This window comes from Ammodytes marinus (genome assembly GCF_949987685.1).
Source record: "Ammodytes marinus genome assembly, chromosome: 18".
Taxonomy (NCBI): Eukaryota; Metazoa; Chordata; class Actinopteri; order Uranoscopiformes; family Ammodytidae; genus Ammodytes; species Ammodytes marinus.
This window is the reverse complement of record NC_137222.1, coordinates 6388398-6400492: the sequence shown is the minus strand read 5'-3', so window position 1 is coordinate 6400492 and position 12095 is coordinate 6388398. Positions and strand designations below refer to the sequence as shown.

Here is a 12095-nt window from a genome sequence, read left to right as displayed (position 1 = left end):
GTAAGGAACGTTGTCAGGGAATGGAAGGACACAGGCACAGTTGCAGTTAAACCCAGGTCTAGCAGACCAAGAAAAGTACAAGAGCGGCATATGCGGCGGATTGTGAGAATGGTTGCACACAACCCAAAGATCACCTCCAAAGACCTGCAAGAACATCTGGCTGCAGATTGTGTATCTGTACATGGTTCAACAAATCAGTGCAATGTTGCCGGCTGAGAGGGGTTCCCAAACTTTTTCATATGACTGTATCTCTCTCCACACACGTTAATTCTCACACATTTTATGTTCAAGTCCAATGGGCAATTCTGGTGTTGACTAGACAGGCAGCGGACATTTAAACGTTTAACCGTCAGGATCGCCGTCTGCTCGCTTGCGCTCGTGCTTGTGCGCGTGTCATGTGACGAAATGGAAACTTTACAATTGTTGTAAGTGGCCGTATTGTCGTCTTTTCAAGTGAAAAACAACCAACATTTAGAGAGATTCTGTCTCAATGCCATGTTTGCTGCGTTCTGAACCAAAACAACACAGCGTGAGTGTCAAGTCATGACGCATTTGCAACGAGCGGAACCGATAAGCAGAATCGTTAAGCAGGCATGTTAACGAATCCAAGGAATTGGTTGACTCGGCACCGGTTCTGAAGAGGAACCGGGTCTCGATTCCCATCCCTAGCAATATGTCCATGTTGTTTCTATGAGTCTGTCAGGATGATCTGAAGTCCACCCACTGTGCCGCCTCGGACTCTGCCAGCAAGGAATAAAGCCGCCATCACAACAAGTGATAGATGCCCATATAACTTTTGGGGAACGGAGCGGAGAAGCTCACAATCAATCAGGGAGTTTAGACTTTACTCCGACCAAATTAAATCAGTCCAGCTGAGGCGTCTAACATCGACCAGCATGCAGACAGCCAGGAGGGCGAAGGCTGGATGGACAAACTTTTCAAACTTCTAAACAGGTCCAATACTGTCAGCACAGCCCAAACTTTGCCTGCGGTTGAAATGTGCTTGACCTGAAACCCTAATTACGCAAAAGAAAAGTTTAATTCATATTCAAGCTCACTTGAACAAGTTTTAACAACTTATTTTACTGTACATTGCATATCTATTCGACGAGGGATTCTTACGCCTAGAAATTAATCTCATATAGAAATAAATAAAATGTACTATCTTAAAATCTATGTGCTCTTCTTTGTCACAAATGTCAATAAGGGAGTCTTGTTGTTCTTTTGTTAGAGGGTTTTTAGACCAAAATATTATGGCAGGAGAATAAATGCGAGGGTTTTAGAAATGAACACAAATGCTGTACATTATTGAAAACTTGCCATTGTCGTCTTAAACAGCCTTGAGGCTCCAGTATGCTTCAGACACTGTGCTTGTCATATTTTTTTCTAACTGTTTTTGTAGTCCCCACATCCCTCGCCCGTTCCGTATTGGAATTGACAGGACAATTGTTGGAAACAATAACATCCACGCAGTGAATGGTCAGGTCAGCGGAGGTGAGAGAGTTGACGAATTTCTCCCTCAATCTCCCCCTTGTTTTCATTTCTCAAACAACTACTTCCTTCACCAAATACAGCATCATGAATAAAAATGAAGAGACTGCCTGCAAGTTGCACTCTTTCTATTCCTCCACCCAATTTTCTTATTTCCCTTTGCTACGTCTCGGTCCATCCAACCATCCATCCATCCGTCTGTCCATCCAGCCATCCATCTATCTATCTAGGCAGACTTGGGTGCAGGTAGCACTCAGGTTGTGTGAGGCTCTTGGCTGCTGCAATTGTAGCTTGAATCAGAGTGACAGGTACTAAAGCCCGGAGCTGCTCTTGTCGATCTTTGCTGTTTGCACTCCTTTCTCGACTCCTTAACTGAACACCGGGGTAGCCATATGTTTGCTCTTTTGCCTTCAACTAGAGCCTACATTATTTTTCTTCTGTCCTCTCTTCTCTCCGTCTCCCTGCCGCCTCGGGCTTATAGCAGGTTGGCCCGCTATGCAGATATGCAAAGGATCAACATTGCAGGCTTTCTACGCAGATGGCTTTAAGGACCTATGTTAGACCATGTCCTCTTCAGCATGAATGCTGCTCGGGGGCCAAGAGAGAGCCACACAGTGACGGTCCAGCCAATTTTTGAGTGGGTGACCACAGTTGTTGGAGGCGGGTCAAAGCAACTGTTTAAGGGGGGCAGAGGGGGGGGTGGGTACACCATGTTGGTCTATGATAGTTCCTGGCAGCCACGCTCAAGTGTTCAGTCTGTCGAGTCACCGCGGGGGACTTCAGCTCCGCCTGTGTCAAGCAGATGTCCAGGATCGGGAGGAGGACGATTGGCAAGGGCTGCACAATTAATCGTAAAAGCAATGGTGATCTTGATTGAAATTTCTATGCGATCTCATTTCTATATGATGACGATTCTCTCCCTCATATTATTCCCCTATGCATTAAAGCCACCATGAAAGTTCACCTCTTAGCTCGGGAACAATTCCAGCTTCTAAATCAATGACAATTGGCTACACAATGTAAAACAAAACTAGCTATTAATACATCTTTCACGCAAATGACTCAATAGATGTTGTAACTTGCCAGTATTCCTCCTTGAACCTCAAAATGTTCATACTGTAGACTTATGTTTTTAACCAAGAAGCTTTAAATACAGTGGTTGGTTGTCCAAGACTGGTTGCTAGTTTTTATTTATTTATATTTTGTATTCTAAAGCTGTAACCTAACATTATACTGATCCTTTTAGGGCGTCTAAGTGTCAGAAATTTTTTTTGCTGAAAAAACAGGTATTGAATGAGCGAGAGAATCGTGCAGCCTTAGAACACGCACACGTGTCTACTCAAGTACATTAAAGCCTTGGACCCTTGACGAAATAGTAGTGAGAGGAAAATGGGAGAGAGGACAAATCAAGATGTTTACAGAAATGACATGTTTTCATGGCGGTAGAAAAAAAGGAAGAAGAAATTCTGATGTCAGATGAAAGAGACGGAACGCTGAAAAAGATTGAGAGCGTATATATAAGTGCCACGTTGGCCTGATTGTCCATGCCTCCTCTCTTTTTTTCCCATTCCCCCTACAATCTGAAACTCGCCCTGTCTTGTCCAATAACTTCTCGGTCAGGCCCTATTGAGAGAGAATATATCTGTGACGCATTATCCTCTAGTACAGCTGATATTTCTGGAGCTGTATGAGCCACGTGTATCCAACACACACTTCTCTCTCTCTCTCTCTCCCTCGACTAATTCAATAAAAAAAAACATGATTGAATCCTGTCCCTCATGCGACAGCCGAAGCCCATGACAAACCGTGCAGGCAAAAAACATTCACGGGAATCAAATACATTTTCAGTTTTGTGTGATGTTCCCCTGTGGATTTGTCACTCAGAATTATCTCTTATTTCGGTGAAGAAAACACACAGTGGAAGGGATTTAAGCACAAATACAAATTATAAATAAAAAGGAGACGGTGGCAGCGAGAGAGCGAGAGAGAGTTCCCCACAGCTGCTTCCAAAGCTGCTGCCACTCTGGTTTTTAATCTTTAAAGTGACTGTACACAACATGCACCACTACGGGATAAAAAGAAGAAAAAATAAACAGGCCGGAGAAAATGAGATCATTAATAGGGGATGGCGAGAGCAGTAGATTTTCTGCATTTATTATGTGGTAGAGAGAAGAAACATAAACAAGAACTGCGTGAAGTAGATAAGCCAGCTGCCACAAAGCTGCTCTCATGCCAGTTTGGCCACTAATCTGCGTGTTGTGGGCCCACAGAGGCGCCACTATGGACCATCTAAAGAAGAAGGCAACCATAAAAGACTCTATTAACTATGTACATTTATAATTAACACACACACACACACACACACACACACACACACACACACACACACGTATATATAAATGGAAAAAAAACATGTGAGCAAATTCATTATGGACTGACACACCCCACTGTCAAAAACTTGCACATCCATGACTTATAAATGCATTCGTAATGACATTTGAGTGGCCTGACCGTGCAGCATGGCTTTGTCACATCCGGCTTGTAAAGCATTTCATCTTTTCTAAAAAAAAAAACTGAATGGTTTTCTGTGATTTTGCACCATTTGGGGGCATTGAAAAAACCTCCAGGATGCAGTTAATGGGATTGCTCCTGTTTTTGCTTCCGGGCTGCAAACTGACTGCACTGACTCAGTGTGGAGACACAAGGAGGAACCCAAGCCAATTTTCACTTTGTTGCTTCTCCAGCATTGGCCAAGACCAATTCCATCAGGCGTTTGGACTGCCGGTAGGGCCGTCTGATAGAGAATGGGCCTAAAGTCCTGTAGCCGGGCCAGCTTATTCCCTTATCTTCTAATGGCTCTGCTATAACGGACCAGGAGGGAAAATGGTGTCGGAATAACCGCCGCATGACACGACTGCCAAAAGATCCTGATTAATCTCGCAAAGGAACAACAGGAACAAGCTATGGATATTAAAAGGTTCTCTGCTAAGTCTGATATTGTTTACATATTTGCCAGAAGAGCAACAACTGGGATTTCTTATCTAGTAATATAATGGACAGAATAACAAGTCCATAGTAGGGGGGGCCTACTTGAAGGAGCCCAATTTGACTGCCAATCTCACAGTTGCAAAATATGATCATGAAACAAGGATGATTGTATTCTGGCTACATGGGGGTTTTGAAAGTCTGATTTCACATTCAATTGTGTTTCTCCCAATCATGATACATTACTGTATAATACAAATGTTGGTAAATATCAGCCTTAATAGCCTAATGTTAATAAAAATTAGAAAATAAATCATGTGCTTTTAATTAATCTCCTTAGTGTGTGTGAATGGTGTGAAATAAATTCCGTTGCCAAGTCAAGAAGACAAAACTGTTATTGGCTGTTTCCGCCTTTTTGGATGGTGTGGAAAAAATGGAAGTCTATGTCCCTTATGAGAATATAGATCAATGAGCAGAAAAAAAAGACTATACGTCTACTATAGGTAAGATTCGACCAATCAGATTCGACTATGTAAATTGATAGACTGGGACACCCCCCAGTTCCTAGAGACACTAACCCCAACTCACCCCCTATTTGACCCAACCTGAAGTAATCATCTGTCCTCATGGATGAACTCTAATCTCTATTATGTTGCTCTCTTACTCACCGGGGGCCTTGTAGAAGCCGATGTCTTCCTCAGTGAGAGGCAGCAGGTAAACTTCACCTTCCTTCCACAGCAGGGGGTACTCCTGCCCTCCCAAGAACTCTCCCAGCCAGCCATCCTGATCTAATGAGGTAAAACACGAGTCAAAAAGCACTTCTCAACTGAATCAGAGAGAGGCAAGACACACATGGTAATAAAGACTAGTGTTTTACAAAGGATTTTAAATGTCTGTGTGATCAACAGAGAAAACAACATCGATACTGTATGTTGCCTGGATAACTCAACACAATGAAACTTGAGATAACACATTGCACATGCAATAAACACAAATCAGGAGAACACAGGCAACTTCAGAAACCTTGCGAGTCGCCTAGACTAATATGGAAGTAAGTTAAAAAACAAAGTTTCTAGACCCCTTAATTGATCTCTCGAGTATAAATAAAGGTAAAATGAGATACACACAACACATGCTATTCACCAGGTGTTCAGCAAATCATTTTGATTGATTAAATCTGCTGTCAAATCTGAACCATGCAAATAAACTGTTAAAACTGAAATACATTTGTTGTATTTTGTGAGTTTGCAGTTTGTTTCACTGTGCCGAAAAGGTGTTTTATTTCTTTGCAGATTTTTTTTGTGTAAAAGCTGAAAATATTGTCACTTTGGTGAAACTGATTTCCCAATTTGCTTTTGCTTTGTCAATTTGTCTTTTACTTAGTGGCATTGAGTTGAGCTCTCAGGGCCACCGTAACTGTAAAAAGGAGCCGGAGCCATGTTAGAAGGAAATGTTTTCCGCTGCTGTGCCGGGGCCACATGTTGAAAAGGGCTCCGTAAAAATAGAATCAAACAACAACATATCCAATTAAGCTAATGCGTAAAAAAGCCACATAGAAACACACATAAGACCGTTAGGCGCACGCTTGTGGATAAATAACCGCACGATAAAAATACCTGGTCGTTAAGGAAAACCAGGACAGTGGTAAATACAGAGAGAAAAAAGTAAACAGTGGCATTGTTGGTCTTGTTAATTTTAGATGGGTAATCCCACAGTAATAAGGGAACCTCATTAAAGGCTAACCTTAGACAATATACCTTCAGTGAAGTCAGACGTGATGTTGACAGCTGCATGGTGATTGGACGAGGAGCAGGCCAGAGAGTGTCCGAAGCAGAAACACGGTTGGCAGCCTGCTGGGTTCGCTTCTCGTAGGTTGAAAAAACCTGGTCTACATCTGTATATGCACACACACACACACACACACACACACACACACACACACACACACACACACACACACCATAAGTTATTACTATGCACATGCTGCACGTACGCCTCATTGCAGCTATTTAGCACAACCTTGTTCTAGTGTTATTCTTTCTAATCTCTTTAAAGTCGTTCACAGTGCAGCAGTTGGGGGTGTGTGTGTGTGGGGCACTGGAGACAGTGTTGTGATGCAGGGAGTCAATGGCGCTGAACTACAGACAATGGCTGGCATATGGGTGGGACAGGAGCACGGCTAAAAAGAAGAAGAAAAAAACTGCCACTACACTAGTCGCATTACACAGGAGAGGGGCCTGCTCAACCAGCCGTGTAATCAGAACAAAAATAAAGTCAACAAACAGCGGAGAAGAGAATTATTCAATAGACGGAGACCTGGGGCTTTGTGTAACACTAATGTCACGTGAGGTTATCAGTTTGATCCTGTTTCTCAGAGGAACAAGATATGAATAGACAGTGGAGACTGGGTTACTGACATGCTGTAAGAGTCCTGTTCACTGTCCAAGCAGTCAAAAATGATGGATAGTCCCAAAGATTATTCTTAAATATTTTTCTATTTGGTATTCTGCTGCCCTTTTTAGGATATGCACATGTGTCTAGTGATTTAGAATACTTCCTAAAGTCTGGACTATGACTCACGGTGAGGCGTCGTATCATTGTTTATATTTAATAACAGGCTTTATATTTAATGTAATATATTTATATATCTTATCGTTCGAGGCGATTCTATTATGTAAAGCACTTTTTGCTATACCTTTTCTAGGTATGAAAAGCGTTTTATAAGTGGTTAGAAAGTATTTGATAGTGTATGCCTTTCATCCTTCAAACGTAGACTTAAAAGAGCAGGCATTATCTAAAAAAAGCATATACTGCACATCAACGGGTGAACAATTGATAAGAGCTTCATTTGTGCTATTGTGAAAGAGGTTAACAGTTGCCTTGGTAACCAGAAGGGGACACGTGCACGCATACAATACAGTGACCGCAATCTCATATCACACACACACACACACACACACACACACACCTGTCACAGCTCTGTCCCTCCACGTTTGGTTTACAGCGACAACGTCCATCCAGAGGGGAACAGTCACCCACGCTCCCACTGGGGTCACACTCACATGGCCTGCAGACCACAAGCAATGTGAAGATACAAGATTTATAACTTACAGTAACAAGTATGTGTGAGAGTATGTGCGTGTGTGTGTGTGTGTGTGTGTGTGTGTGTGTGTGTGTGTGTGTGTGTGTGTGTGTGTGTGTGAGGGAGAACATATGTTAGAAGAACGGCAATTTTGTGCAATAACTTCACTGATCTCTTTATTCGCTAGCCCCCTTTCAAGCTCACATGGTCTGCTACATGACAGTAACCCTGGTAACAGTGTGTGTGTGTGTGTGTGTGGGGGGGGGGGTCTTGCCTAAGAACACTTCAAAACATGGCTACTTTGTCTTGGGGCTTGAACTTGAGTGACCCCAAATAGAGAGTTGACCTTGCGTGCGTATTTGTCATCACTACGCTCATTCAAAAAACAGGCCATCAACGCTAATTTGCTCGATTAAGAAGAAAACTCTATCACGGAAATGTAAACAACCTCAGTGAAGGTAAGTGAGTTGTTTGGGTCAGCAGTCACTACTCGGGTTATGTAAAAATGTGTTTGGTCACCGTCATTGATTGATGACTTTTTGTTTGGAACTGTAGCACAATATATATTTTTTAATGAGGTGCTATTACCAAATAATTAAATTATCCCAAGGCAAGCCGTCTCTACTTGTTTCCGCTCCAGTGATCTGGATAATTCACACCTCGACTCAACAACCTGATTTTGATGCATGAAGGAGAGAAAGCAGTGTGTGTGTGTGTGTGTGTGTGTGTGTGTGTGTGTGTGTGTGTGTGTGTGTGTGTGTGTGCGTGCGTGTGTGTGTGTGTCTGTGTGTGTTTGGCATGCATGTGTGTGTGACGGTAGAATTTTGGCCGTGAGAAGAATAATCCTTGGTGAACTAAAGGTCTTTTGATTTATACATGTGTTATTTCCAAAATGTGTTGTGTTCAATAAAGGAAATGAGTTTCAAGGGACATAAATAAGATCTTAATCAGTAATGATTTTCAATAAAGCCTCCTTCATCTTGAGCCTCCCTTTTAAGCCTGCATTAACTGATGTTTTTGTCCATTACTGAGCCATGGAAACAAGCTGTTAACACAACACTGATGTATTATCTCCTCTTAAGTTAATATGCCCAACACCAGATATGGAGCAATATTATATATAATACCAGGCTAATGTAAGTCCAATATCTACTCCATTATTTTGGTCTTTGGTTTGTAAGAAACATAGCTTGTTGTTGTAAATAGAAACCTTTTGCAGCAGATAACAATGCAGAATAGAGCCGTGAGACTCAACCTAAAGAATAGATCCAGAAACATCTGTGTTGTCTAACCATTATCTGAGTTCTTCACTATGAGCGACCTAGTCATTTAAGCCATTGTAGAAGCTTTAAAGGTGCTACGAGGAACTTTTAAATAATTCTGAAACAGTCTCATTTTCCTCCTGATGATCAAAAAATACAAGCAATAGCATGCAAACGAGACCATCAGTGCAAGGAATGCTATTTTTATATATTTTTTTCTTGAGCATTTGTTATGGGTATGCTCACTCAGGAACAACAGCTGGCGTTGTAAAAAACACTACTTTTGTCCAAAGCGGGTGGAGGAATTAATACAAACTGAAAGTTCCTCAGAGCACCTTTAAAGTGACATGAAATACATATTAAAATTGTTTATCAAAAGATCAAACTGAATTTCAAATTTTCTGTTGAATATTTCACCCTCTGTTGTCAAAGTATCCACAGTGAGGTGTTAGAAACTACCAAAGGACCATTAACCAAATGCTAGTCATTGATATGCGGTGCACCATCACAACTTAGCATTCCCTCTGCAGCCAGAGGGGGTCAGGCAGAGCTAGGATAGGCTTCTTATGAATATAAATACTAAAACATACTTTCTCACACGCGCGCATGCACATGTGTGCACCGCCGTACAGATTGCACATGTTGGCTCATATGCACGCATAGCAGTGCAGCTCTTGGGGCAGAGAAAGTTGGAAGGTGCTTTTTCATCATTTAAAATGTATGCTGCAGGTCAGTGCAGTTTCCAGCTGCAACAAAAGACACAGGAAAAAAAACTGAGTCTGCGGGAGTACAAACCCTCAGAGGTAAATCACCTCATAATTTAGGGACGAATGCAGTTCTTAAATTCATATCATCAAAATCAGAGCTAAGTAAAGAAAACCATTTCAATAGATGTTCATTTTGCACTTATTCAGGTCACCACTTTAATTAAGAGAGAACAATAATAATCAGCCATCAATAAGACAATTGTGGGATCTTTTTCCAATCAGTTATTTGGTTTGTCTCTGCAACAAAACACCACATAATATCTCGGTAAATGAATAGAAACACTTAATGAACAAGCCACTAATATATGGTTGGTGTCACTAAAAGGGAATTATGGATGTTTGGATCAAAGGAACCAGATTAACATGGGATCATGTTATGCCAAACCAAATCTATACTAGCCTTTCCTAACTAGATAGAAGGCATTAGGCATTCAGCTGTCAGGGCTGGCTCTTTAAGTTTTCTGAAGGCAGCGTGGCTGGATCCAGTCACCATGGTTACAACATGGAGAAGACTACATGGTCACTGTGGCTTGGTTCTGAGGGATCTTCAAACAGCAGCTTTTTACTTGTCTCCTGGGGCCTGTTTCAGGTAGCTGGTTTTGAGGCAACCCAGAGTTTGTTCGCTCTGAGTTGGTGGAAACTCTGGGTTTTCCGTTTCAGGTAGCAGGTTCAGTGCAACCGAGAGTCAGTTACTGCGGCAACATACGCCGTGGGTCTAACCTGCTCGGGAGGTGGTTAGACCTACCCGAGTTTGTTTTCACTTTACGCTGCAGCTCCGACTGAAGAAAGAGTGTCACTGTCACACGCGTCCCTGTACAGTTTGAAGCAAAATCACTCCATAGAAATCTCCATCGGGATGTTTTTATCATTTCCTGATGATTTTACGTTTGACCAATCATTTATCTGATCAGTAGCCTTGTTCTCAGCCCTCGGTCCGTTCACATAGGCGGCCACCTTACACATCGTGACATGCTCTACATTCAGATGAATAAACCTAGGCTATTTGTATTGTATGCTTTTTAACGTCTGTGTCACTGAACAGATTTATGTCAGGTGGATTCATGTAACGCTGCGGCTGCACGCGATCGCTACAGTTCACTTCTGCGATCCTAAAGTCACAGACGAGCCTCGTTAAATAGCCTAGTATGAATATAAAAATTATATAATAATGTAAACTGTGATCACTTGAGGAAAATGGATCTGGTAATAAATCAATCAGGCTCTTCAATGGAAACTGTCACCTAATGTGTCTTGACGTTAATGTCTTTCACTCCCCATTTAAAAGAAGCGACAGTCTGTTTACTATACTGCACAGTAGGCTATAGCTTGCCAACATATTATACAGCAAATATAAAACACTGTCAGCAGCAATGCTGTGCCGCGCCAGCTTTATTACTTTACAGCTGATATGCGTAACTTTTTAAAATAGACTATGGCTTCTCATACGGAAGCGAAATGATTCTCTTGACAAAACATTTTTGCTCTGTTTTTTTTTTCTGAATTGCCGAGGAGATTAGATCAGAGTTATGAGACAATATCCCGTTAATTCTTCTCCATAGGCTACCATAAGCTCATTCGTTAATATTTCTAACTCTAGTGGGAGGAGCGGAGATTTCTTTTTTTCTTTTTTGAGAAGTGGAGAAGTGGGAGGATCAATCATTTGTTTCTTCTGTTTCCATGGTGAATCATGTTATCAGCGATCCATTGACGATGGCTTTTATGCACACGCTCCACCCAGAGTGAACACGCTCAGAGTTGATAAACCCAACGCTGATCCACTGTTCTGAAACCGAAAACCCAGAGTTGCTTATCAACCCTGCGCTCTGAGTTGACCAACTCAGAGCGCAGGGTTAAACCCAGAGTATGTAAAACCAGCTACCTGAAACAGGCCCCTGGCAGAGATGGCAGGATGAACCAACCAACGCTCTGACCATGGGCAGCAGGAGGACATTCATGGGGATAGTGTGCTGGAGTTGTAGTTATTTCAGCTCAAACATCAACTGTCCAGACTCCATAGAGCAAAGCAATGTTCGGATTTACCCGATCATTCACAGGTTTAACTTTATTTTTAATTTTTTGCTCATTATTTTAGCTTCGAGGCCAGATGTTGCATGTTGTCAAAACAAAAATAATAATACAGATAATAATACAGAGATTTTATACTTTTTGAAATCTTTTTCCTTTTTTTTCAAAATGGAACATTTTAATTTGTTTTCCTTTGGCATTTCGAACATTGGATTCCGGAATGGAATATTGCCTGGTCCCTTTGTTTTTAATTGATGTGCTTCCATAGCTCCAATAGCTTATTTCCCTCTCACATTACACATGGCCATTGATCCCATGTTAAATAGAAACCTATTGATTAGAGCAGCAGCCTTGACTGTGTAGTTAGACAGCAATAGGCAGTATGGAACCATATCGATCAGATGGTCATAAACATCAACATAGCCCTATTGTCTTGTCAGATAAAATGGATGAAATGAATATTAATTTTTAACAAGGAGATGA

At 41.7% G+C, this 12095-nt stretch overlaps 1 protein-coding gene across 2 annotated transcripts in view; it reads right to left on the bottom strand.

The window, feature by feature from the left end:
* Positions 1-12095, bottom strand: part of lamc3 (laminin, gamma 3) — a 113198-nt gene that overhangs the window by 55886 nt on the left and 45217 nt on the right. For both annotated transcript variants that reach the window (XM_080046267.1, XM_080046268.1), the window contains exons 7-9: positions 7445-7543; positions 6234-6370; positions 5145-5264 (exon numbers count right to left, since the gene is read on the bottom strand). In XM_080046267.1, the coding sequence (XP_079902393.1) occupies positions 5145-5264; positions 6234-6370; positions 7445-7543 (356 nt within the window). The remainder of the gene's footprint in view (positions 1-5144; positions 5265-6233; positions 6371-7444; positions 7544-12095) is intronic.